Genomic DNA, 26,468 nt, shown 5'->3' on the forward strand with positions numbered 1-26,468 from the left:
GCATGTCTGAAACATTTATTAACATTTAACGTTATTTCTCTGTAATCCTTCTAATAACAATCATTACATCCTTACTGTCATACATTTGTAATATACCTGGAAAAGTGATCATTTTCAGCATTCTTTCAATCTTTACCGTAGTCAGGATCGACTCATTTACACTCATTTCTGGCTAAACTTCTGACATTACCCTCACTTTACTGCAACATAAACATCAGTCATGAATGAATTGTGATGTATTTTTATTTACAACAAACATAATCTATAAAGAAAAAGTGTATGAAATAAAAGCGATCTCTTCTGTAAAACCAGAATTGAATGTTTACTGCTCTTATCTCATCTGTCAAAGCAAAGACCACAGAGCGAGAGAAGAGCGAGGGTTTGGGAGCTTTAACCAGGGTTCTACTGGTCACACAGCCAAACTCTACCAGAGCCTGACAGGAGAGAGTGTGAAAAACACATCTGGGGTCAAACAAGGTCACGGTCTTCAATTTGACTGTATTAAGTTCTGATACACATTCAGTCAGTATCCACACACACACACACACACACACACACACACACACACACACACACACACGCGCTTGGTAAAAGTGTAATGTGGAATTTCTAAAATAATTTCTCCACATTGTGAAATCGTTTTTTTTAACCCTTTTCTGCATATTCATTCAAAAATAACGCACAACTTTTAATGCTGAAGACACAGATACATTTTTTTAAAACTGCTGTTCATGGTGGCACAGTTGTTGCAGGGTCCCCTGCACCTTTGTTGAACGCACTTATTGTAAGTCGCTTTGGATAAAAGCGTCTGCTAAATGACCGTAATTTAATGTAATGTAATGTCCCTGAGCGAGGCTCTGTCCATTCTATGCTGAGGATCAACATCTCCACAGAGATGTGTGCTGGAGGTTTGCACATTCATTTGCAGCATTCAGGTTTACGTGACTTAAAGGTTTCTTCCCTAAAATACAGTTGTAAACCCTAACCTGCAAAATGACAGAGCAGCAGCTGGTCCACACACTGTTTCCACTCATTTATTCCCATTGAGTGGCCACTGGAGCATTTTGCAATCTGTTCCTGCAGCAGGTGTGTACTGTCCCGTTCGGTTGCGTTTGTGATGCTGGTAGGAGACTATGGCGACGACGAAGATGACAAGTAGCAGCAACACAACTACCACACGTATTATAATAGGCACGTAGTCAACTGCAGTGTGGAGCAGGGTGAAAAAAGGAAGAGAACACAGAACGTTAAGTCAAAACAATGGACTCACTGCTCAACTGATGTGAGAGAGCAATCTGAACTCAACTTACTACCAAACACAAACACAAACACAAACACAAACACAAACACAAACACAAACACAAACACAAACACAAACACAAACACAAATCTCTTGCACTCACCGTTGACAGTCACATTATAGGTCACAGTGACGTTTCCCCGCTCGTTGCTGATGATGCACACATACTGGCCGCCATCTACCAAAGCCACAGAGCTGATGTTGAGGACGCTGCTGTTGAAGGAGTGAGGGCGAGCTGGCGGGAGCGTCCAGGTGTAGGAGGGCGGCGGGTTTCCGATGGCAGAGCAGTTCAGACTTAGCGGTTCTCCAGCTATGAGGGTGATGGACTGACTTGTCTGATCTGTCTGAGGCCCGTCTGTGCATGTGGGTTCACAAAGAGAGACCAGTGTGACCAAAGATGGACAGTTAACAAAGAGACACGTCCATAAAAGACAGTGAGTTGTGGATTAGATCAGAACACATTCTTGGTCATGTGTATGTGGAAAGACTTCCAGGCATCTCAGACCAAATGTGGACAACAAAATTATAATCTTTTCCTTAAAAAAAATAAAATAAAAGTCATGTTTTTATTGTGCATTCCACATAATATTGAGGTTATTTCTGTTTTGATACTTAGTATGATTATACTACTATTTCTTTGCAATTTAAAAAATAGAATTAAGTTCTCTGCTTTTGCAGAAGATTTGGATTGGACGATTGAAACAAAAAACATTAAACCTTCACATCCAGGTAAAGAACCAATACTTATAATACAAATTAAGATTAAAGATAGAAACTAATAATTTAGGTTCAATAAATAAGCCTCTGCACTGCATCAAGCTGGACCTGTGGGTTAAACATGGGTTGCACTCACAGTGGACAGTGGACTTGAGGCTTGTTGACTCAACCACAGGTTTGTCTCGTGGTCCATCAGGTCCCAGTTCTAGCGCGGCTTGACACCTGTACTGGACTCTGTCATCTTCCTTGGTAGCGGTGATGTTTAGACTGAAGAATTCAGTCACTGGGGTTTTCTGTCTGGTCATGGTGGATTGTGAAGGCCCGAGTGGTTCCTTTCCTTTGAGGAAGGTCACAAGGAGGTGCTCGGCGGGAGCCACGCCCTGAACCATACACCGCAGAGTGTACTGGTGACCTTCAAGCATTGGTCCTGAGTGATCTACCAGGCTGATGGACACAATGTCTGGAGGCTCTGGGAGGGGGAGGAGGGTACAGAGGCAGAGAGAAAAGGAAAGAGATGAAGGAAGATGAACACGTGGCCGTCAGAACCCAAATCCAAACTTGTAACTTATTACAAAGTGAAGTCAAATCTAGCTCTTGATCAGAATTTGTGATTGTGAGGTTTGCTGTGTTTAGTGATGAGGTCACTTACGGTAAACAGTCACAGCCAGTCTGGCACAACATTGGTCGTCGTCATCATTAAAACTATAAAAGCACATGGGAGATGTATCCCACTCAGTCATACGGTCAACATCCCAGGTTATCCTCGTTCCATTTGATGTTTTAGTCCCTAAAGCTGACTCCAAGTCAACGATTCTGTTTAGGCAAAGCCTTTTACATCCGACACACAGAGCCGAGGCCGAGTCATTAAACTTCACTACCAGTCTGGGTGGGAAGAATGCAGGTTTATCTTCACACGACCGAACTGCGGAACAGACAATAAAGATCATGTCAGCTTTCACATCACACCAGGTTAGAGTTGAATGAATCAGTCACATATCCTCACTTTATACTCTCACTGAATGTACTCCAATGCATCCAAGTCCTTAAATCCTGAACTCACTCAACCAGTGACAATATAAGTGGAATATGAGTTTTGTACAATAAAGAATACAAAAGATAATAAAAAGGGGATGGATCTTTGAACTGAACAAAACAATATGAATACATTTTTACAGGTACATCTAGTTTATTAACAATGCAATCTAAATCTTCTGCAGGCCCATCTCTACTCTTTAGGAAGAGTTAGCGCTGAGCTCACTCAACCCTTGTTTCTTTGGAAGGTAAAGGCTTATCTGTAACTTTGAAGGTGGAGGACCAAAGAGGGAAAGTTAGTTCACCATGGAGACGCTGCTCTCCAAAGATGATGAGCCCTTGGACTCTGGAAGGGCAAATCTGAAACAATTACATCCAGAGTCCCTTTGTCCTTGATTTAATGAGTTTGTCATGGGTCTAAAATAGATTATATATACATTATAACATAATGATCGCTATAGACAGAAAAGAACCCCTGGTGATTCAGGTTTCCTTGAAATAAAGAACATAACTCCAACTGTCCACTGAGTGGTGCTGTAGTTCTGTACAAACGGAGGGACTAGAAAGAGGGAGTAGTCACTGTCCTTACCCAGAAGAACCCCCCTCATCAGAATCAGAATCAGAATCAGAATCAGAATCAGAAGAGCTTTAATGCCAAGTAGGTTTCCGCTTAAAAGGAATTTGCTTTGGTAGTTGGTGCAATCAACATAATAAGAGTGCAAAAAACAACAAAGAGTATATCTGAAATAAATATATACACCGTTATTTACAGAAAATGTAACTGAATGGGCACGAGAGCCGCCGCCACCCGCTGGAGGAAGCTCCATAAAGCCTTTAGAGCAGGGGTCTTCAACGTTTTTCAGGCAAAAGACCCCCAAAGTGATGGAGAGACGGAGCGGGGACCCCCTATTGCACATATGTCAAACTCAAGGCCCGCGGGCCAGATCCGGCCCGCAAATGAATTATCTATGGCCCCCGGGATGATATTTAATTACTATTAGAACCGGCCCGCGGCTGCCCGCTGGTGTTTTGCACGCACCAGCGTAACACTACATTCCCCACAATGCACCGCGAGCGATCTGTCAGTTCATGGAAAGCAAAGGGAAAGACACTACAGCGCTCCGAGATGAGAAGTTCCAGTGTGAAGTGGCGTTTCTGTGCGACATCACGAGCCATCTTAATGTAATGAACCTGCAGCTGCAGGGACGGGGGCGCATCATCTCTGACATGTTCAGTACAGTGAGGGCGTTTAAACTCAAGCTGAGTCTGTGGGAGACGCAGATGCGGAAAGAAAACTTGAGCCACTTTCCGAGCTGCCAGACCATGAAAGAGGAGCTCTCAACCGCTGTTTTCCCGAGTGCACAGTTTGCTGATAAACTCAGCGTACTTGCCGCCGACTTCCGACGCCGATTTGCTGACTTTGAAGCCCAAAAAAGCAGGTTTGAACTGCTCAGCAATCCTTTTGCAGTTGACATGGAAAGCGCACCACCAAACCTACAAATGGAGTTGATTGAGCTCCAGTGTGATGACGCACTGAAGGAAAAATATGAGAGAGTGGGCGCTGCTGAGTTTGCATGTTTCATCCCCGACACAACGCCCCAGCTGCGCATCCAAGCGGCTCAGACGCTCTCTATGTTTGGCAGCACATACCTGTGTGAACAACTGTTCTCTTTGATGAAGCTTAACAAAACATCACATAGGAGCCGGCTAACTGATGAACACCTTCATTCAATCCTGAGGATTTCCTCAGCTCAGAGCCTGACCCCAAACATTGATGAAATTGTACAAAAGATGAAACACCACCAAGTTTCAGGCTCAGCCTCAGACAAGTGAGCATCACAGAGCGTTAACGTATTTTCAGTTTTTAATTCAGTTAAATGTTTACATTTGTTACTATTTTCTCATTTTACTATTTGAAAGCAGTGATTGGTGAGGATCATAGAGCAGTACAATAATGCATTTTGGGTTCATAATGCATGCAATTTCATTTCTGCATTTATCTTGTTATCTTGTTAAGGAACATATTTTGTTTTTGAAGGAAATTTACTTGGTTGCTGTTTGCCTGTTGAAAAATGTTTCTGTTGAAATTACTGACAGAGCCATAAGAAAATATTGCTTGATTCATTAAATGATTCAATAATATACACTGTGTGAGGTCTTGGTTCAATAGGCTATGTGCAATCATTTCAATATGTTTTAATAAACATTGAACCAGTCCGGCCCTCGACTTGTAGCAAATGTAGTTTTATGGCCCTCTGTGTATTTTACTTTGACACCCCTGCCCTATTGTATAAAATTGTGTTTTATATCAAACAGGGTGTTGTATAAACATATATTTTCTCATCAATGTCTGTTGACCTTGGAGGGATTTGAGACTAGTTTGGAAGTATTCAACAGGTTTGTCTTTTAAGTGGCTGTGGGTTGTCCCCAAGTGACGCTGCAGCTTTGATGGCTTCATAGATTCGTTTGACAGCACAGTAGATCAAATGGCACACATTGGTAATAGATGAAAGATAACATCTTCTGCCTCCGTTCATCCGTTCACTACAATATGTTGGATTCATGTTATAGTGTACTTAAAGCAGTGGTCTCCAACCTTTTTGCCTCTGAGAGCTACTTTGACAAAATAAAAGTGTCCGAGAGCTCCTTGTGTTCACATTATTAGTAACATTTATCCACATGGCTGATTCTCCACCCAAACCAGCTGAATAAGCGTCTTCTGTGTAAACATTTACAAAATTTCGATATCCAACCCTCACATTTTGTATCAAAATGCACTTCAATTCAGCAACATGAGCTTCTTTGTTTCTGTTTACATTTTCAATGTCAAGCTCACACTAATGAATTCACATCATATTAAGGTCAAAGAAAAAAAACAATGTTATTACTGATTTTACTATTTAACTAATACTATACTTTCATATTTCACATTTGTCTGTCCACATATCACTGTCACAATTTCCCTTCACATTGCCTGTAATTCAGGGAATTCCCTGTAGTTCCCATCTCATCTGTGCTTCACATGCATTGTCTGTTCTGATGTTAGTGAGATGACAGAGAGTGTGCTACTGTTTTCATGAGGAATTAAAATAGTTTTGGAATGTTCTTGCAGTGAAGCACGTTCTCTGTCCTACAGTTTTGGAATGTTTTCTTGTTTGGAAGAACATAAACTGGATTGAGTCGACATGTTTTTGCAAATTCTGTTGTGAATTGGTTGAACGGCACAACATCAGTTCCAACGTCCAGCCTTCCCCGTGATCATGGCACGGAGAAGACCATCCTATCATTCTGTCTTGTTTTAAGTTGCAGAAATTTTTTAAAAAACGGCTCTCGGCCGGGAGCCTGCTCCCATCGTTCAGTCGGCTCTTTGTTCGCCAACGACACATGACGCCCTGCTAGCTCATTCACATTCCTACATTTCTTTAATTCCTGATGGAAATAGTATATGTGTTGCCTTTTATCGGGGCTATTTTCCACGGTCATCCTCAAATCCAGTGTGCGCTCGCAAGCCGCATGTTACGGTGTCACGTAAACTGAACATGACAGCGGTGTCATTTGTTGGACTGACAGCTGATATAATATATATATATAAACATAACAGCTTTACCAAGTGATGTGTTGTCAAATGTAGGTATTCTTTGAACCTTTTGCAAGCTACTCAAAAACGGCAGGCGAGCGACCTGTTGAAGAGCACTGATTTAAAGACATTTACAATTGGAGGAAAAAAACACTTCTCAACCACAAATTTCGCGACCCCCTGCAGTACCTTCGCGGACCCCCTGTTGAAGACCCCTGTATTATATTATAGTATGTTATGATGAGGCAGCTCTATGCTCTCGTCTTGCTTCAGTCTGTTAACTTTGCGGCTGATATGAAACATAACGTCACCGCTGACCTCTGTGTAAATCACACGCAGTTATATCGCTTGTAATAAATTATCGCCAACAAGGAGCATTTCCCCGGCGCGTCAAACACTGACAACAGCAAACTCTTCACTCACCGCAGCTGGAAACATGGAAGCGACGCTGAAAAGTCACCAGGGCCCAGAGAGCGAACACAGGACGGAGCAACATGGTGTCCAGAGAAACACGGAGGGAAACAAACCAAGCGGGCCGATAGCGCCAGAGGAGAAGCGAAAGTAGATCCAAACTCTGCGCCGCCCCGCTGCGTCTCAAGATGCTGTACTAGCGTTGATTGATAAGTTCTGCGTCCAGCAAAGAAAGCATCTGAGGAGTGCTTCCGTTAGAGGGGCTTGATTCTTGTCTTCCTCCTCCCTCTCACAGGTAATGTGATGAACACATCAGAAGCAAAACTGAAAACGTTCCGTCAGTGAGTAAATGTGGTGAATGACTCATAGTGTAAAGCCCCAATGGTGTGTAGTATGTTGGTATTCCACAAACCTAAAACAAAACCAATGTAGCTCATGTGCAATAACAGGCTCAGAAGCCTGACAGAAGCTATTTGTGACCATGTTGACATGAGGAACACACAAACACACACACACACATGTCACCAGCAGCACATGCAAACTTTGGTGATATATGGAGGAATTTTCTGGTGCAGAAACACAACTGGGAGCTTGAGTGAGGACATTCCTGGACTTCCTGGGGATCTTTATCATAGCTCAGGGTGAAGCAACAAAAACAGAGATTAAACCGGAATTAGTTAATCAGTAGAAGAGTGTTGGCTAAAGTATAAACCACAGAGTCAAGTTTGTTCATTTCCTCAAACAATCCTCAATTTCTCTTTTTATGAAATACTATAAATTTTACTTCGACGCCACCAATGTTGGGGAAGCTACTTTCAAGCTACTCTTGATTGAAAGTAGTTAAGCTGTAAGCAAACTACATTGAACTTCGTGGGGGATCATTACATGGTTGTATTGTTTCACTGGAAAAGAAATGAACCAGAAAAATGTGTGAAACAATGATTAATTTAAAGTAAGGCAAACATCTTTATATCTTTCCATAAAAGGTACAATGTGTTTTTCATAAATAATGTAAATAGTCCTTTAGAGTTTCTGTCCATTTCAGACTTGACTGTTTCTTTTGCTACTGTTTATTCTTTCCTTGTCCACACTTACTGAGTATTTACCTGCATCGTGCGTTCCTGCTGTCTCTTAGCCAGAGGAGGCCTGGAGTGTGTATCAGCAGGTCCGTGTTGTAAATACCTGAGTGACACTTGGAAGTGTTTGGGAAAGAAGCGCAGAGCTGCATCGCCAGGATTACACAGTGGTGCCATGCAAAGTGGATCTCCAGCCCGCGGGAGGAATGAAGGAATAAAGGAATTCTGCAGTGTTTATCTGAGGACATACCACACACTGACAACCCAAAGCTCTATGCTTCAGATATGAGACATGAGGATGCAGATACAAGAAATGGGAGATTGTAAGAGAGACATGCAATTGCAACAATCGATAATAATAGATAACAATTCCAAAGGCATAAAAATATCACCGTGGGGGGTAATGTAATGTAATGTAATGTATGGTAATGTTAATGTTAATGTTAATGTTAATGTTAATATTAATGTTAAGGTGATGTGTGTTATTTAGAATTACATTTGTTGTCTCCTTTAAGTCGATATTTGTAAATGTCATAGTTGATGTTATTCCCCATCTGATCAAACCGTAGCATCTAAACCAGGGGTTTCCAACCTTTGTGCCTCTGAGAGCTAATTTGACAAAATAAAAGTGTCAGAGAGCTCCTCATGTTTTACATTATTACTAACATGTATCCACATGGCTGATTCTCCACCTAAAACAGCTGAATTAGCTAGCATCTTTTGTGTGAATATTTACAAAATGTGGCTTGGTAATTGCTGATGTTAGTGAGATGACAGTGAGTGTGGTATATTATCATGACGAATTAAAATAGTTTTGGAATGTTCTTGCAGTGAAGCATGTTCTCTGTCGTACAGTTTTGTAATGTTTTTTTAAAGTGTTTGCCTGTTTGGAAGAACATCCCAACAGTTGTAGAAGCGCTTACAGTAGCAGGCACACTAGCCTGCCTTATTTCTTCCAACTGAACTGTTGGATGCACAGTTCTCATGTCTCTGAAGGTTTTTTGCAGATATAATAATAGTCGTAATAATCGTTTTGGGACAAAAGGGGTCGGGATGTTTGTGAATTTGATTTAAACAGCTTTACCAAGTGATGTTGTGTTGTCAAATGTATTCTTTTAACCTTTAGCGAGCTACTCAGAAACGGGTGGCGAGCTACTGGTAGCTCGCGAGCGACCTGTTGGAGACCCCTGATCTAAACCAACTCTGATACAGATCAGATCTGTTAGTGAGGCGTAAAAATAAATATGGCGTCATAAATATCTCCATGTTCTTTTACTTCTTACTACTATTTTACTTGTAAGATTATAAAACAGATGATTTGCATGAAGTTTCCAATGTGCTGAAGTTCAGTATGATTAAGCTTCTACAGTACAGACACACAAAGACCAATCCTCATCTGAGGCCATACAGAGAGCTTTTTCGATGCTTGGGAAGATGTGATAGTCTGAGGGGAAATCACGTGAGTGTGGTGGAAAGGTTTTTTAGTTCATGACCTCACCATCACAGTTACTGTGGGCGGGCTGAAATGAATGCGTGTGATGTGGAGGAAGAGAACTGAAAGCTTAAAAACAACACAACCGTGATCCAAGCAAGACAATGATCAACCAGGGATAACCAGGGACTGTTTGTAAATGACAAAGTACAAGCCTCCCTTGGCTGCTCTGGGCAATATTAAATATCAAAAGGCTTGTAGGCTTTTGTTTTTATGGAATTCATATTTAGGAATTACTATAACCAATGTGAAGTTTATGTCCACAATCTATCAGCAACCACCCTGAAATGTGACTTCCATTCCATTCTGTTTAGAAACATTTCACTTCTTCAAAATAACTTGAAGTGAAACATGGAAGTAAATGAAGCTGACGTGAGAGCGAAGGAAGCTGACACATAGGTAATGAATGGGGAGTTTCCAGTGGGTATTTTTAAATACCATCTCCGGCCATGAAACCAGCATGACCTTATGACCTACAGTAGGGTCATAAGGTACAAACCTGCACCGAATGAACAGAAGACAAGTTCAAAGTTAGAATAGTCTTAAATCCACTCTCTAACATCACATTAGTTTCCAAAAACACATTTCCTTCCCATTCAGCATTCTTTGTGCTTAATAAGCAGAATGTTAGTGGGATCTGGATGAGCCGGGTCACACTGAGGTCAACTGGAGGAAGCGTGCAAGCAATAAAAAGAAAACAATGAATGAATGAGGACAAAAAAATGAAACATACAGAGAAGTCCCGGGCGTCGCCACAACTCTGAGAAGCATGGGAATGAGATGATTATGTCGTGATAATAGAAATAGACAGATGAGTCACACAGACAGGATCTACTGGTTCCAGAGGGGACACAGTGTCACAGGTTACTCAAGAGAAGTCAGAAGTCAGATAGCAGTAGCTCAGTTGGTAGGGCTTTCGCTTGGGAACCGAAGGGTCGCCGATTCCAGTCCCTGCCGAGGTGCCCCTGAGCAAGGCACCGCACCCTCAACTGCTCCCCCCTCTGTAATGGGTGGTAATGTAATGTAAGTCGCTTTGGATAAAAGCGTCTGCTAAATGACCGTAACGTAAAGTCACAGTTGTCTTTCTGCATGTCGTCTCACCAGCACATATTAAGCTCTGTTGGGTTCATTTCTTTGGGCAACTACTTGATTTCTATCAATGAAATGTAGTTTAGTCAAAGGCATGTCTGAAACATTTTGTTATTTCTCTGTAATCCTTCTAATAATAATCATTACATCCTTACTGTCATACATTTGTAAAATACCTGGAAAAGTGATCATTTTCAGCATTCTTTCAATCTTTACCGTACTCAGGATCGACTCATTTTCACTCATTTATGGCTAAACTTCTGACATTACCCTCACTTTGCTGCAACATAAACATCAGTCATGAATGAATTGTGATGTATTTTTATTTACAACAAACATAATCTATAAAGAAAAAGTGTATGAAATAAAAGCGATCCCACTTCTGTAAAACCAGAATTGAATGTTTACTGCTCTTATCTCATCTGTCAAAGCTGTAATGACACCAAAGACTTCATGAGACCCTTCAGGTATGGTCAAGTCCTTTTTCGGTCCATTCAGAATGTTCCGTGTGAAGCGGGAGTCGAGCCGGGGATATTTTAGCTACGTACACGTGTGCCAGTGTCGTTCGTTAGGTAAGACCAGAGCGAGCCTCAGGCTGCAGCTGATGGTGGGTTCATAAAACACTGCGTCGGGGTCGTCCGCTCTCACTCCTGTCTGACCTCCCGTCTGGCCCACAGAGCGAGAGAAGAGCGAGGGTTTGGGAGCTTTAACCAGGGTTCTCCTGGTCACACAGCCCAACTCTACCAGAGCCTGACAGGAGAGAGGGAGCCAATAAACACATCTGGGGTCAAACAAGGTCACGGTCTTTCACAAAATCATTGTGGCAGGTTCAGAGGCAACACGTCATTTCACGATTGCGACGCCACCAGGTCAACTGATGAACCCAAGAACACAAACATTCATTACATTTGGTCACAATAGACTCATTTATTTATGGAATACAGCGCTTATTGTAGCCACACAGACTGAACTGTGGCAGCAAAATGTGACAAAACTCGGTTCAGACATTCTTCATATAGAAATGTGAGAAAAAGTTGTAGTCAGAGATCAAGCTGCCATATTTGACTCTAATGAGATCATAACTTTCCAAAGAAGCCCTTGATGAGAACACACACACTCAGCTGTGCATGTTTGTGTAATCTCCAGGCTTACACACACTTACCACATTTCCACATACAGTAGATGTGTCACAGTCAGACTGCAGACAGTGTTTGGCAATGTGACGGTAAAGATGAGTGGAAGAGCACATTTCCGTCTGTGTGTCTACGCACCTGTATGAGGTCCATCACTGCCACAGGCTGCAGCACGTCTTTGTAATGTTCCAGCATGGCGCGCTGTGTGAGTCCAGGCCGGGACATGATGTGGTGAAGGAGGCCCTCCAGCATGCCCCTACACACCTGCCGGTTCAAGTTGCCATCGACTAGGCGCCACGGCCGGCTGATGAAGCTCAAATTCCCACTGTGTCAGGATGAGACGGAGGGAAGACAAGCAGAGGCGGTGGGTTTGAAATTAATCGCAAGCGTGATTAAATCTGCAGCAGGGAATATGTCATGAAATGGACACTTACTCCTCATCGGGACCAGCTTGTCCTTCTGAGGGGACGTGTCCTTCGCCATCTCTTCCTGTATCTGTCCTGTCCTCTTTGGCTCCCTGCTCTCTCTCCTCCTCTTCAACTCTTTTCTCAGTTTCCTCCTCTCCTTTCTCTTCAGGCTGCGCTCGTTTGTCTTCTTCTTCACCTGAGTTCAGCAGTGGGTCCCCATGTTCTTCCACTTCTTTCACTTTCTGCTCTTCCAGCTGTTGTTGCTCGTTCCCTCCCTCTTGCATTAGTTTGCTTGGCACTCCATCTGCACCCTGTCCGTCCTCGCCTCCTTCCCTGTCCACGGCCACTTTCTTTTCCGGCGGCATTTCTGTCTCCCGTCGGCTTCTTCGACGTCTCTTGTGGCGGTTCTCACAAATAGGAAGCGACTCTTGTGACCAGGACTTAGCGTTTATGGTCAGGATCCACGGCTCAGCATGGCGCATGAGCACCCAGCGCACACCCAAACCCCCCACCTTTAACACCTGGCCACTTTCTTGTAGCTCCTACACCAGTAACAAAGAAAACATTAGACACGCAGAGACATTACACACTACTAAATTCAGTGGGATGGGCTGTAAGTGCATATACCTCCATATACTGCTGCAGGGACCTGGTGAGCCCACACTGTGGATCTTCTCGTAGTTGGAGCGCCTGATACAGGTCAGAAAACGTCAGTCCAGTCTCCCCAGCCTCGTCCAAGGTCCTCATCAGCTCAGCACGTGCCGACACATCCTGAGGACTGTAGCCTCGGGAGGGAGAGGAGGAGGAGGACGAGGAGGAGGGGGTGCGGATGGAGTGAGTGAAGATGGAGGGCAGCTGAGATGGACTACATTCATATAGGTTCAGGGGTAGAGAGTCTATAAAGGAGAGGGGGGAGAAGATAAGACACAGGGGTGAGAAGGGATATTTTCTTTTCACCCAAACTGTGTGTGAATGTCTCACGACTGTCCTGCTGCTTCTTACAGTCCATCTGAAACAGCTGGTGGGCCGGTGTGTGGCGCAGCTGAACCTTCATGACGCAGGACTCCACCACGATGTTGTCACAGGTGTTGAGGTTGCGCAGTTTGACTAGAAATGAAAAGCAACAACAACAAAAAAGATAAAGTGAGTGCAGGAATCTGGGATTCTGGGAACTTTTCATAATTGGCAAAGTTTGGTTTTCCTTATTACGCAAATGTTAAATAAGGTTACCAAAAATGCTACCAACTAGTTAAACTATAAAGTATCTTTAATTTAATTTCTGGTGTTCTATGATTTGAACAGAGTGACAGAAGCAGACAGCACCTATGCCAGGGCAGCAGTAGCCTCGCATCATCAGGTACTTGGTGTGCGACGCTTGATGTGCCTTCACTTCCTGTATCTTTTTCCCCTCGTTCTCCTCGCCGTCGTCATCCTCCTCGTCTTCTTCGTCCAACGTTCCCAAGCTGACAGGGGCACAGTTTACATTGAGTATGTCAAATTTAACTGGTATTCTCTTTTAAAAACATTTCTGCAGGTATCTGGAAAATGATGCTTTGATTACAAGCAGCAAGACACACAGTGTGCACACGTGTCCTCGGTTGTGTCTCACCTCTTGACAAAATCGTTGTTGACCAAGCTGCTGTCAACCACCACCATCTGTTTGGGTATGGACACATGCACGGAGAGCAGACCGAGAGTCATCAGGGCGAGACTGGCGGCGCAGGCGCCCCCTGGTGAATCAAGGGAGTACTGCATCAGGCCCGATGGAGGCTCCTTTGAAGCTTGGGACGCGGGGCTTGACGTGGGACAAACTACTGGTTGATCCATTTGGGGCTCGCTAATCTCAGCCTGCTCTTCGCCGGATGGAACATTGACTGATGACGTGTCTTCTGGTGGAAGCGGCTTGTGCGTTTTTGCCTCGTCATTATTCAGCTCCACATGCATTTCTTCCCCCCCAGCCTGGCTTTGCTCACTCTGTCCCTCCTTTGGCGTTTCATCCTTTGCTGTCTCGCTCTCTTTCTTTCCCTCTCTCGCTTTTTCTTTCCTTTCGGAACCTGCTCCTCTCTCCAATCCCTCCTCTTCGTCCTCTGCCCTCTTAGCGGTTTCGTGGTAGAACGCAGTCAAGGGTTGGTCGTCATCAGCCCCATTATTAATCAGGTTCCTCAAGTATCGGAAGACGTCTGTGCACAGCGAGTGGGGGAAACGCCACGTGAAACGCCTGAGAGACAGAAGACAGAATCACACAATTGGCCTCTGCAGACTTTTAATTTTCTAAGATCACTCCATCCAATTCACGCCAGACGGTGTGTGTACCTGAAGTATGATTGGGACAGCTGGTAGGACATGGGCATGATGGGCAGGGCTCGGTTCTTCTTTGGTCCATTGACAGGGTGGACGCGACGCCGGTTGACCAGGCCGGTCTTCCTGCAAAGGAGGAAGACTCGACACAGAAGCTCCTGATCATACCTGCCGTAGGTCTGGAAGGTCTGGGGTGGGTGAAAGATGGAGGATTGTGAGTCTGTGTTGAGTTTATATCTGCGAGCGCATAGGAGAGAAATCTACACACACAGGAAATGCGCATTGTGGCAAACGTACCTGAAAGGATCTACAGGACTTCATCTGATAGTTGCTCATGGCCAAAGTGCTCTGAATGAGGTTGTTCAGCACTATGGCATGGATGTCGTCGGCACTACAGCCACACAAGTCGACAAAAGCAATGACAGGTTGACATAGAAATATTTGACAGTGGGGACAATTGTAGTCAAGTCAAATTCCATTATTTACCAGTTGATTGTGTCTTTCGTGGACAACTTTGTCCCATTATCCAACGTGCAAACCTTAAACCTGCAGCACACACAGAGCACATAATGAGCGCACACACACACACACACACACACACACACACACACACACACACACACACACACACACACACACACACACACACACACACACACACACACACACACACACACACACACACACACACACACACACACACACACACACACACACACACACACACACACACACACACACACACACCATGAGAAGAGCTGGTGTTTGGAGTCGGGCATGATGAGACGACAGGAGTTCCCAGTTGAGCTGAACTTGTGCCTGAGCAGCCTGGTGTACTCAGAGAACGCTTCAGCACAATCCTAGAGCGACACGGGAAGGAATGTGTTAATGCAACGGGGGAAAATCAAAACTCCAGGCTTCAAAGAATAACAGCATGGCCATGTACCTCTGGACTGTCTGGATTGGCTGGTTTCTTCTCTTCCAACAGTTTCAACAGAGGTTTGTCCTGATACACTTCAGCCAGACAGATCCTGCAGAACAAACATTTGTTGGATAAGGCCGCACATGCACATAAAATCGTAAACCTGTGTGATAATCTGCACCGACCTGTAGTTGAGAAGGGTTTGAGGATTTTTGAGGATGTATCGTGTGCGACGTCGAACAGCGAGGGAGGTTTTATCCTTAGAAATCTCAATCTCTGCCTGCAGCAGGTCTCTAATCACACAGCTTGCTATGTATGGCCTTTGTAGCTGCAACACATCAAAACCTACATTAGTATAACAACAATCCCACTAGAACACGCCTGTTTGCTTCACTATCTTCTCCACAGTCATGGGTCAGATCAGCTAAATATTAGGTTTGACATATTTCCCAAACATTCATTGGCCCTTCACCTCTCACAATGTTTCAAAGCTTTTGTTTTTTTGTCATCACCAGATTGAAATTCCGGCGTAGCTGTGACCTTCATTTTTGATTTTTGGTTTCAATGTTATGACTCAGTAATGTGGCAGTGACCAGCTCAACATCAGTATTGCATCGTGTCATAAGTTTAGGTCATTACCATTGCAACTGTTGAACATTATCAAAAACACATCAATCCAATATACTAAAAATGTATATGAACTCAAAAAGTGTTTCATGCAATCCTGATCAACACAATGTATAGAATTATGGTTAAATAATGTTTATATAGTCAAGCCCTTGAGTCCTAGACAATGCAGAGAACAAAATACTACATATACACTGTGCGTGGGAGTGCGGGCACCTTGCTGTTGAGCAGGTGTGAGGCCACGCTGCAGAGCATCATCAGCGAGTCTTCCTGCGGGGACCAGTAGACGCGCTGCTTGGTCATCATCTTCAACGCTCGGTGGTCGGCCTCGTCGTGGGCGGGGGGGTAGCATTTCCTGGCTTCTAGAAGGCAAACATCAAAACACCCACACGCACACACATGCAGAAATTCAAACAAAAGGTGTCAACTGCGCAATACTGTATGCATGAACTCGTAGGTATGAATGTGTGTAAGCTTTCGTACCCTTCTTCTTCTTGCGTGGGACCTTGATCACCTCCTTTTTGCTTCTTTTGCGCTTCTGCCGCTTTCCCCCTACCACCTGCTGAGTCCTGGACGCAGGCTCTATAGCCACCTTGTAACAGAGATGGAGAAGGAACCGAGCAGAAAATATTCATGAGACTCAAAGATTAAACAGTAATATCAATTTACAGTAATCCTAATAGAACATCAGTGCAATATTCATCAATGAGCTGCTGTAAGCTCATACCTGGACGTTTTGTGGTATGATCAGTGGCCGCTTGGTATTCACATATCGAGGTGAAGTTGATTCTCCTGTTGCAGATACAGATGTTTATATGCTTACTCATAACCAAGCACAGACTCATCAATGTGTCTGGTCACCTCTGCTTTTTTACAGATGCTCTACATTGTCCTGGCACATGGATTAGTGCTGCTGTATTTAAGTCAAATGCTGTCTTTTGAAAACTGAGATTTGTTGCAGACAGAGTTCAAACCCCTGTGACTCACCAGCTTTCAGTGCAACCCTGAGAACATTTTTAGGCAGAAGACTCTTCAGTCTCATCTTGCTGTCATTCACATCTCCACTGTTTAGGCGCTGGAAATAGATGCATGTACAACAACCTTCTGTTTGAGCATTCTAGGCATATATACTATACACACACACATCAATAAATACAGTATTTTCAGCTTTGTGTACATACGTCTCTTTGAGAGAGTAAGTGACTCGTCCACCACCAGTTCCGTTTAAGATGAGCGAAGAATTCAGAATGCAGACCTGCTGCTCCTTTACCGTCTCCAGGTATTGACCAGTCATCACAGACTTCACGGCTGCCCCTGTGTGTGTGTGTGTGTGTGTGTGTGTGTGTGTGTGTGTGTGTGTGAACACAGGAAATAGAAACATCATCAACTTTGCACTGCAATGAAGCAAACATAGCAGCATGCCAAATACCATATTATAAATGGTGAAAAGAGGAAGAAAAGATACACAAGTTATTAATAGGAAAATTGTGGCCAGCAGTGGATGCTTCACTTTTTAACTTTGTAAAGTACAGCTCAGTACAGGCTAAACCTACTTGAGCAGATAAGCCATTCCTACGAACACATTGCGTTCCCGCACAAATGGAGGTGCTGTTCCATCTTCTCCTTTCTTGTAGCGGATTACCCCTGAAACACACAAAGGTACAGTACAACAGCACGTGCAAGGGCGATTAATTATACCAAGAAATCACAAGGTCACATACAGTATGACTCCTTGTGATGTAAATAAAAATGTGTGTACCCAGTGGTGTATTGAGGCAGACACACATCAGGTCAAACCAGTAGGTTTCTACATCTTCGGCAGTGTCCAGTGTGTACCGGCGTCTCTCAAATGGCTTCTCTGGTGACTCTGCGATCAGCCAGTAATGGGGCTCCGTACTGGTGGTGTTGACAATGGTGATCTTTTGCCTAAGGTACAAAAACACCTGGATAGGTGCAGAAAAGAAGACAGACTCAGACAAATCCTGCAAGTTCGACTCATTCCCTGTAGCACCAATGTGCGACACGGCACATGCAAGCGGACAAGTTACCTCAAACAACACAGTGTGACTACAAAACAGTTTTGAGGTATGCACGAAAACACACAATGAAGTGGTCAGTGATGTTTTCAAAGCAGCAGATCTATTACTTTTGTGTAGTGAATGTGTAGTTCATGTGTACCTGGTCTTTCTCCTTGAACTTCTCCACAGGGCCAAACTGCAGGAGTCCCATATAGGCCAGTTTCTGCACGTTCTCATAGAAACTGAAGATGTATTTCCTAATATAACAAAACCAATAGTACATTGATAAATACAAAGTCGGTTTTAATTTGTGTTATAGCACCAAAGAGAGAGCCAGAGCGAGAGGAAGTCACCGTTTATAAAGCAGCTGTCGTTTCATTTTGGACGGCAGCACTCTAACCAGATAGTGTTGCTTCACGGGGTCATTCAGATATTCCTCCAGTTCCTCTACCTGTGTACATAACCAGACAGACCACTGACTCATCCGTGAGATAAACATCCTATCCTACAAAAGCTCATTGAACTGATACTGAGGCTACTGCCGAGATAAGACAAGAAATTACACTAGAAAGAAAGTAGTATTGACGTGCATGAAAATGTACCGAGTGTTAATTTATCTGGCTGATTTTATCTGCCAGCAAATGTACTTTTTTTCCTGTGGAATTCTCCACAGTGTAACGTTCAGGCTCACCTTGTAGTTGATCTGTGTAATCTGAATGAAGACGGACAGGGGCAAATAGACCAGCACGTCCCTCAGCATGGCCCAGCCAGGACCAAAGTCCTTGTGTACACGAACTGGAGGAACAAACCTCTTCCACGAATCATCATCAACGTACACTATGAGATGTACAAAGATGACAGAAAAGCGATCAATGGGACAAAAAAATCTTTACGCATCTTAATTAGCTCCTTTGCTTGATGCTGCATGCTCTCACACACACACTCTCACCTTTCATAGACTCAGAGCAATCTAGCGTTGATGTGCATGTGTCCTCCTCTTCGTCCGCTGACAATGTCACCTCCACGTTGGACACGGCAGGATCTGTAGTTTGTGGCTCCGCAGTGCCAGTGGCAGGGTTTGTGGACTTGTTTGTGTCTTCATTGGACTCTGAGTCCGTTGGATTTGAGGGAACCGGGTTTTGGTTTGCCCCCAGGAGTTCATCGGAGTTAGATTCATTTGCGTCTGTTGCCGTTTGGCTGGATGAGTGAGCAGCAGTGGACTTGAGCGGGTGGCCGTATATGACGTGCCAGAGGAAGGTATGAACAAGACGAAGGCGATGCATTTTAGGTTGGAACCCCCAAGTCCTGCTTAGGCCCTTCACTTTAAAGCCAGAGAGACAGAGAGGACACAGAGATAGACAATGAATATGAGGGCAAAGATGGAAGCAATACTATCATGCTCTTCTCACACATACACAAGACCCAATTCAGAGTCGAAACAATCGTGCACAGGGCGCTGACTGGTTTGGTTGCAGTGGCTACGTTGTTGCTTGAGTGTGTGTGCTGCCATCAACCATGATTACTCAGGTAGTAAGAGATGTTTTCCAGCACATATCAGTTACTCTGGACTTACTACAGCTTCCTATAGGAATAAGTAAAATGGTGTTAAGACTGGGTTACAGATAGCTGCAGACATTCCTGAGGGAAATTCATTTAAAACTTATGCATGTGGATCTCAACTCTGAATCGGGCCCACAGCACATATACAGACAAGAACCCAGCTCCATATTACGCAGTCATACCCATTTTGGGCTTGAATTTGTCGTCGTCGTCATCAGTGTCTGTTTGCCTTTTGTCCGTTTTTCTCTTTTGGCTTTTGGTGGGATTCCCTTCAAGCTCCTTTACTTTCTCTCTGGCATTGTCTTCTGCCTGCTGCTGACTGTGGAACACAATAACAGTTAAAGTCAAAAAGTAACCAGTGTGTGACTCTGCCCAAAAGTTGTACATGCAAGTATCAGATCTCAGTATTTGTGTAATGTATCTGGACACAGAGGGTGGATATTAACACAAGGTATAAAAACTAAAGTCAGTCTAAATGAAGCGACTACATTAGGCCGCCCACTAAACTAATCTACTGTATATACTATAACTATACTAATCTAGCATAGTGAGTGGCTGTGCTTACCGAACAACCGAATAAGAGCTGGAGATTCGGAAGCGGACTTGCTCAATAGCTCTCCTCACGATATCATCATTGGGCTGAACAGAGGGGTGAACCACGATCTCCACCTGCATAAGGAAAATCACAGCAACAAGAGAGAAATTAGACATTGAAATACTTGTTTAATGTTGAGCATATATTATGGTGAACCCAGCAGTTTCTAAAACAAAACATGAGCCAATCGGGTGAAGGTTATAATCGACACAATATATGTACAGCGTTGATCTATCCAAATCATTTACAGGCTTTTAAGAGCTTAGCAAATTTAGGATGGCAAACTTCAGCAGACCCTCAAACGCGTGGCAGGTTGTTGTACCTTCTTGCTGATTCCGTCCTGTATGACAGTGGTGGTGAAGAGCTTCAGTAAGCCTTCCCTGGACAGACATTGGACGAGACGCAGAATCGTTTTTCTGCAACATTTTGTGCTGCTGCCGTCCTGCTTCTCTTCCTCGTTAATCATCTTCTGGAGCCTGGAGAAAGATTTTTTTTATTTGTATTCTAAATCATTTTGTTTAATTAAAACAAAATTGACTGGCAACATATTTAGGGCACACTGACGGAAAGAGACCCTCGATGATTCTGAGAGTCTGGACCGCCTCAGCGATCAGGTTCTTCCTCCTCAACAGGCGGTACGTCTCATGATTGCGCTCGCTGCTTTTAGAATAAGGCTCTTTTTGGACCTGCATCAATCAGAGACAGGAGATGGGTTCAGCTGGAACTTCTGACACCGTAAATCTTCATGTCTCAAGCTTTCCACAACCATCAAACTAACCTGATGCTGAAAGATATCTTCAACGACGGTGACACTGTTCTCGGTCAGACTGTGGTTTGCATTCACAGCGTCAGACCGATCCAACTGGTTGTCATGAGCTACGGTGGGCTGCCCCCCCTCCCCATCCTCAGCTGGAGCTTCTTCTGATGGAAAAGATAACAGAACAAAGACACTTTGTTATTGAACTTATTCACATTAACACACACTAGTAGATATTAGGTTTAACGCCACTTATGCCATTTGTTACTTAATTAGAAGAACTTTGTAGTACAGGATTTATAATTTGAGCTGTATATAGTGTTAGAAGACGATATTACTGCAAACTACTTTGGAAAACTAAAAACAACAAGCCTCGAATAAAGCTTTAATAACTGTGAAAAAAACACATGCCAATAACAATCAATCTGCAGCTGTAAACTATGATCGCGTCATCCTTTAGAGCCTTATTTTTGGAGAATTTAATAGAATAGAGATCTGTCTCAAGTGTTTACCCTGTCTGAGATACGGAAGTATAGAGATTGGACAGATTAATAGGAAAAAAACAAACAACACATTTCCCATTTCTTACCTGCAGTGACCACAGAGTCGGCATCGGTGCTTAATTTGTTCAGAGCTGAGCTTTCACCTGAGGGAAAGAGGTTCAAATGAAAGGAGGTTGGATCGGGGCAACACAGCGGTCTATGAAACACATTATAAAGCAAATACAGAATATGCTAAATGTGCATCAGCTACATCTACTCACTCTTAGCAGGTGTAGGATGTGTGGTGGGCGTGTCAGCTTTTGTCACCGTCGCTTTCTTCCCTTTTCCCTTCCCTTTTGTCTTTTGTCTCTCTTCATCTCTGTCTCCATCCAAGCCTTCATCTCCTGGATCCTCTTTGTCATCATCGCACAGCTGCCCGACCTCCTTCCCATCTACATCTCCATCTCTGTCCTGTGCCGCTTTCTGCACCTTCTTGGCTGAAGGAGTTTTGGGACCTCCTTTTGATTTGGCTCGAGAGTTAGACGGTGTTTTCGGGGTGGAAGGTGAAGAAACCGGTGTTTGCGGCGAGGAGGAGTGGAGTAACTTGTTGCGCTCCTGCTCCTTGGCAAACTGCTGTATGCGATCACTCAGGCCTGCACATCTGTCAGGACACACAAGCAGAGTGAGATGAAAAAAATGATTTGATATTACGTGATGAGGGCCCAACATCTATAAAACTACACCCTCTTACCTGCGGCTGATGTATTTGGTGGTTCTTTGTCGACCCTCGTCCTCCATGAATGTCTGCAGGGTGGAACACGGCACACAGATCAGTTAATGCCCATAACAGAGAATAACATGTTAGTAACATGTGTCATCCAATGCCTCCATCTCACCGTGAGAACCACGCAAAAGCAAACACTCTTTCCACCGACAATGCCAAACCCACATGCATTCAACAGCACACACACGTTTGGTGGTCAGTCAGCAGCACAGTTACAGCTGGACTTTTGAGAGGACTTATTACTATCATTATCATAGTTACTGCACCATTATCATAGTTCTTACCTTGACCAATTCATCCCGCTCCAGCTTTCGACATAGCATACGAGCTTCAAGCTTACCAACGTTCATTCTATACCCCAAAGCACTCTGGGAAATTCCCCTTGCGCCAGAGGACGACACTTTGTCGACAAAAAAAAGACAAATAATAAAGCATTATTTAGATGTGTAGAAAGCAGTTGATGAATGTTAATCCCAAACTCATTTCAACTGATTGACGGAAGAAATAGTTTTTACAGTAATATGAAAGTTATTAAGAGTCATTAAGACAATTTTGGAAGACACATACCGATATGATAGGCCTGTGAGAGCAAATCTTTCTCCATGATACGTCCCTGGGTCGGGACATGTCTTCTCCTCACTCGAGTTTCATCTTCATCATCCTCATCATCCTTATCCTCCTCATCATCAATGGTGTCCTTTTTTGAGTATGGCTTTAACAATTTCATACAGCGCACATGTATTTTAGTTCCTGGAAAATACAAACAAAACAACATGGGACAGAATGTGAGCTTAAAATGTGAATTTAAGAAAGAGAGAACATTTCCCTCATCCTTAAATTCACTTCACTTGTACTCACACACAAAACAATCAAAAGAATGTGTGTTGGCGTCTGCTATAAGAAGGTTTTTGGTAAGGGGAAGTTTAGCATTTTCAGGGAAACAATCTAATTGCTGACAGATCAAGATGGAGCAAGAACCGCTAATAATGTTGCCATGCCTGTGCAACAGCGGAATACGGTGCTGCGGAAACTGCGGAGCTCTGCATCATGGAATGAGCAGCCACAGTACCACGCTGTACACTGTACATGATTTATTGCTGGCAAATACCTCTTTTGGTGTTGCAGGGTCCAGCACCGGGATCAAAATCTTCCAGGGGCATTTGCACGAGCTCCACCAACTTGGCAGCCCGCATGTGATGAATCACATTTTTAGAAGTCGTCTCATTCAGCTTCTGTAAAAGAAAATGCCCATTGAATTTATTTGTATGCACCCAGAGACACACACAGAGGGTCAAACAGAGTTACAGGTAGGTACTCACAAGTTGTTCTCTGACTGTAACCAAGGTAGCAACCTGACCAAGCCTCTGCTCCAGGAAGTTAGATGTTTGCTCCATCAAAATGTCGTACTTACTCCTCCTGGAAGGACAGGTAGTTTTTACCAGAAAGAAAGAAAGAAAGAAAGAAAGAAAGAAAGAAAGAAAGAAAGAAAGAGGGGGGGTATTAGAGACACTTTTGATATAATGCAGCCCCAAATTACAACACAAGTGTTAACTATGGCCTCAAAGATTACCAAAACTGAATTTGCATCAACACATTTCTGACATGCACAAATAAAATCTGATGTACTGCAGTGACAGTGAAGGTGCACTGAACTAACCTGTCAATACACGCACGCACGCACACTCAGTTTACTGTAAGTGCATATGGTGTGTGTAGTAAGTAGTGTGTATTAAAAGAGAGGACACATAAAGCTTTGAACCGATGCAAGCTGGCTGGCTCTCTCTTTCTCTGCCTGTCTTACAGTTACACACCTGTTTATGTGGAAGCGTTTGAGCAACAGAAGTATGGAGTGCTGCTGTTGTCCTGAGCGTAGCCGTAACACCCGAGACTGCATGGTTACAAGTCTGTGTTTGACCAGAGACATCCTCAGGTAGTGGAACTTTCGAGCATCTGTCCTGTCCGAATAAAAAACAGAAGAAGAAGTGGCGGTTACGCAATGAATCCCTACAGTTAAGGACGTCACACTGATTCAAAGCAGCCCAGCGGAAACTGCTATAAAAAAAAATGTTCACGTGTCTCCTACTTGAAACAGCACACGTGTAGGTCCCTTTGCAGCTCTCCCTGCCAGCGAGCCCGACCCACTCGTTCCAGCACACAGTAAGAGCCGTCATTAAGTTTCAAATCGGGGTCGCTCTCTGCACCAATTAGAGCTCGGAATCTGACGTGCTGAGATGCTACAACCACAAGCTTCCGGCCGTATCTGAAAGAGAGTGAACCGAGGTGATGTGAAGACCAAATTCTTGATGGAGCAGTACATTTCTACATATTTATTAAACCTACTTAATCGTGGTGATCTGAAATGTAGACATAAGATGATTTGAAACACTACCAACCTTTGGAGAGCCTCATCCAAGCTGACCGAAGCAGTGAGGGAGTTAGTGCGGATGTTCTTGGTGACGTCTGACCTCTCTTTGAAGAACTGACATGAGCCCTGAACCCCATCCTTGTTTTCTGGTACAATATGGATCGGGTAGACTTCATTACTTGCCTCAGAAGACCCCTGGGCGTACTCGATTCCTGTGTCTGGGTCAACATATTTATACCTGAAACACACACACACATCCACATATAAAAAGGCCCTGATCTAATTAGCTGTAAAATTTGGGGAAATGTTGACAGTGATTACATCATTGCAGCGGCTATTTTGCGGAACAGACTAAAATGAGATGTGGTTGTTGAAGTTGGAGCAATAATTATGTGGCTCAATAAGTACTGAGAAATTGGTTCAGAGGTTAAAATCAAATATTGTGTGCTTTGCAGTGACAGAATTAATACTTGCAAGTTATTAAAAAATAATCAAATAGTCCCTCTCAAAATCAAATAATACTTCATGTGGTGAGAAACACTGAGCAGCAAAACCTACAGGTTGAGTTGAGTCTGATTTGGCCAACAGGGGGTGCTGTTCGCCATTGCAGCCCCTTTGTGGCGTTATTGCTCCTTTTCTCATCTAACTACTTGCTTGAAAACAAGAGCGCAGAAAACATTAGTGTCAGGTATACATCTTATCACTAGATAATTAAGTAAATACAACAATTTGTTCTACGTCTACGGTGCATTAAACCATTGTGTTGTTGCCACTGTTGCAGTGTGTTCAAAAGCTTCACCCACCATGGCACTGTCTCGCACGGTTTCTTGGTACGACCAGGGTAAAAATACATATAACTACCCACTGTCCACTTTTTATTTCATGGATAATAACTTTGAACATTTAAATTTCAATATGGGCCGCCAGACTACATGTGCTGTAATCTCTGTCTGCCTTGTTGTCGAACACACTCACCTGTCAAGCAGCACCACGTCCTTCCTCTCCTCGGGCAGCTCATAGAAGCTCAGGTCGCTGTTGCTTGCCAGTGACGCCCATATGAACTCCTTGGTGCTCGCGTCGAGCGCCGCGGGAAACGGCGGCTTTCTGTTTTCTAGTCGGATCCACAGAGAGGGGAGGGTGACGCCGTCAAGTCCCTCTAAAGCCACTTCATCCGCCGCTATACTCAATGCATCCATGGCGAGCCACAGACCGGGCAGGCTAGCATGCTAGCTCACAGACAGCTATTTCTATTTCCGCTCTCGCCCTGAGCTCAGAAATAAAACAATGTCGTGTATCCGCGTTATCAAGCGCCCTCAGAGCGGCGAACTGTGCGGTGACTATGTGCAATAACACGAACAAATCAACAAAATGCTCAAACTCAAACTCCGCTTCTAAGTATGGTGTGTTTTCTGTGCTTGCGTCAGTGTTCAACTTTGACCTTACGTACTACGTCATCAAAGAACCGAACCAAAATATCCGGTGTGTTCGATGTGTTGTTTATACATGCTGTGTGTGTGTGTGTGTGTGTGTGTGTGTGTGTGTGTGTGTGTGTGTGTGTGTGTGTGTGTGTGTGTGTTGTGTACTCGCTTTCAGTGTGTGGTACTGTTGTATATTTTTTACTAAGTTGGCTATTTGTTTTATAGAAGGATTGTTCGCTTGTAATTTATTGCAATCTATGTTTTAGTCAAATATTTGTATTCTTTGTGCTGCCTCTGTGGCAACTCTTTAGTGAAATGTGTATCAATGTGCGCTGCTCCCTTTAAGCAGGCCAGTAGATGGAGTAGACAAACAGTTTCTGAGGTCTCCGCAGAAGCATCTTTTGGTCA

The 26,468-nt window shown here is 43.8% G+C and overlaps 2 protein-coding genes across 4 annotated transcripts; both read right to left on the reverse strand.

Annotated features, from left to right (window-relative positions):
- On the reverse strand, nucleotides 1-7,501 carry LOC142996995 (vascular cell adhesion protein 1-like). 2 transcript variants are annotated; one of them, XM_076148149.1, is made up of 5 exons: nucleotides 7,050-7,501; nucleotides 2,667-2,939; nucleotides 2,154-2,486; nucleotides 1,404-1,655; nucleotides 1-1,203 (listed from the first exon to the last, which is right to left on the reverse strand). In XM_076148149.1, the coding sequence occupies exons 1-5, from the start codon at nucleotides 7,120-7,122 to the stop codon at nucleotides 1,031-1,033; spliced, it is 1,104 nt and encodes a 367-aa protein (XP_076004264.1). In that variant the 5' UTR covers nucleotides 7,123-7,501; the 3' UTR covers nucleotides 1-1,030. The 2 variants fall into 2 exon arrangements, with proteins under 2 accessions (XP_076004264.1, XP_076004265.1); XM_076148150.1 differs by having other exon boundaries at nucleotides 1-434; nucleotides 7,050-7,498.
- Nucleotides 7,502-10,999: 3,498 nt separating this feature from the next.
- gtf3c1 (general transcription factor IIIC subunit 1) lies at nucleotides 11,000-26,062 on the reverse strand. Of its 2 annotated transcripts, none has more exons than XM_076147776.1 (40): nucleotides 25,618-26,062; nucleotides 24,671-24,880; nucleotides 24,361-24,537; nucleotides 24,089-24,232; nucleotides 23,597-23,693; nucleotides 23,386-23,509; nucleotides 22,845-23,027; nucleotides 22,562-22,677; nucleotides 22,245-22,297; nucleotides 21,775-22,154; nucleotides 21,601-21,657; nucleotides 21,033-21,172; nucleotides 20,819-20,940; nucleotides 20,577-20,730; nucleotides 20,225-20,328; nucleotides 19,842-19,978; nucleotides 19,049-19,420; nucleotides 18,791-18,936; nucleotides 18,453-18,550; nucleotides 18,260-18,356; nucleotides 17,841-18,024; nucleotides 17,635-17,725; nucleotides 17,263-17,395; nucleotides 17,069-17,156; nucleotides 16,809-16,873; nucleotides 16,565-16,673; nucleotides 16,298-16,443; nucleotides 15,640-15,782; nucleotides 15,479-15,563; nucleotides 15,280-15,392; nucleotides 15,019-15,078; nucleotides 14,830-14,923; nucleotides 14,548-14,720; nucleotides 13,844-14,452; nucleotides 13,558-13,697; nucleotides 13,237-13,341; nucleotides 12,862-13,130; nucleotides 12,262-12,776; nucleotides 11,966-12,152; nucleotides 11,000-11,444 (listed from the first exon to the last, which is right to left on the reverse strand). In XM_076147776.1, exons 1-40 carry the CDS (start codon nucleotides 25,836-25,838, stop codon nucleotides 11,235-11,237), a joined length of 6,651 nt encoding a protein of 2,216 aa, XP_076003891.1. In that variant the 5' UTR covers nucleotides 25,839-26,062; the 3' UTR covers nucleotides 11,000-11,234. The 2 variants fall into 2 exon arrangements, with proteins under 2 accessions (XP_076003891.1, XP_076003890.1); XM_076147775.1 differs by having other exon boundaries at nucleotides 21,033-21,175.
- Nucleotides 26,063-26,468: the final 406 nt, after the last annotated feature.

The sequence above is a fragment of the Genypterus blacodes genome, unplaced genomic scaffold (assembly GCF_046128005.1).
Source record: "Genypterus blacodes isolate CSIRO-AG114 ecotype Tasmania unplaced genomic scaffold, CSIRO-AGI_Gbla_v1 ptg000039l_1, whole genome shotgun sequence".
In the NCBI taxonomy this organism is placed as follows: Eukaryota; Metazoa; Chordata; class Actinopteri; order Ophidiiformes; family Ophidiidae; genus Genypterus; species Genypterus blacodes.

Coding starts and splice junctions, on each gene's coding strand:
- gtf3c1 (XM_076147775.1), bottom strand. CDS start 25,838: ATGGATGCATTGAGTATAGCGGCGGATGAAGTGGCTTTAGAGGGACTT. Junction 24,881..25,617: donor GACGTGGTGCTGCTTGACAG/GTGAGTGTGTTC, acceptor TGTGTGTTTCAG/GTATAAATATGTTGACCCAG. Junction 23,028..23,385: donor ACCCTGCAACACCAAAAGAG/GTATTTGCCAGC, acceptor TGTATTTTCCAG/GAACTAAAATACATGTGCGC.
- LOC142996995 (XM_076148149.1), bottom strand. CDS start 7,122: ATGTTGCTCCGTCCTGTGTTCGCTCTCTGGGCCCTGGTGACTTTTCAG. Junction 2,940..7,049: donor CTTCCATGTTTCCAGCTGCG/GTGAGTGAAGAG, acceptor TCTGTTCCGCAG/TTCGGTCGTGTGAAGATAAA. Junction 2,487..2,666: donor ACTGGCTGTGACTGTTTACC/GTAAGTGACCTC, acceptor TCCCCCTCCCAG/AGCCTCCAGACATTGTGTCC.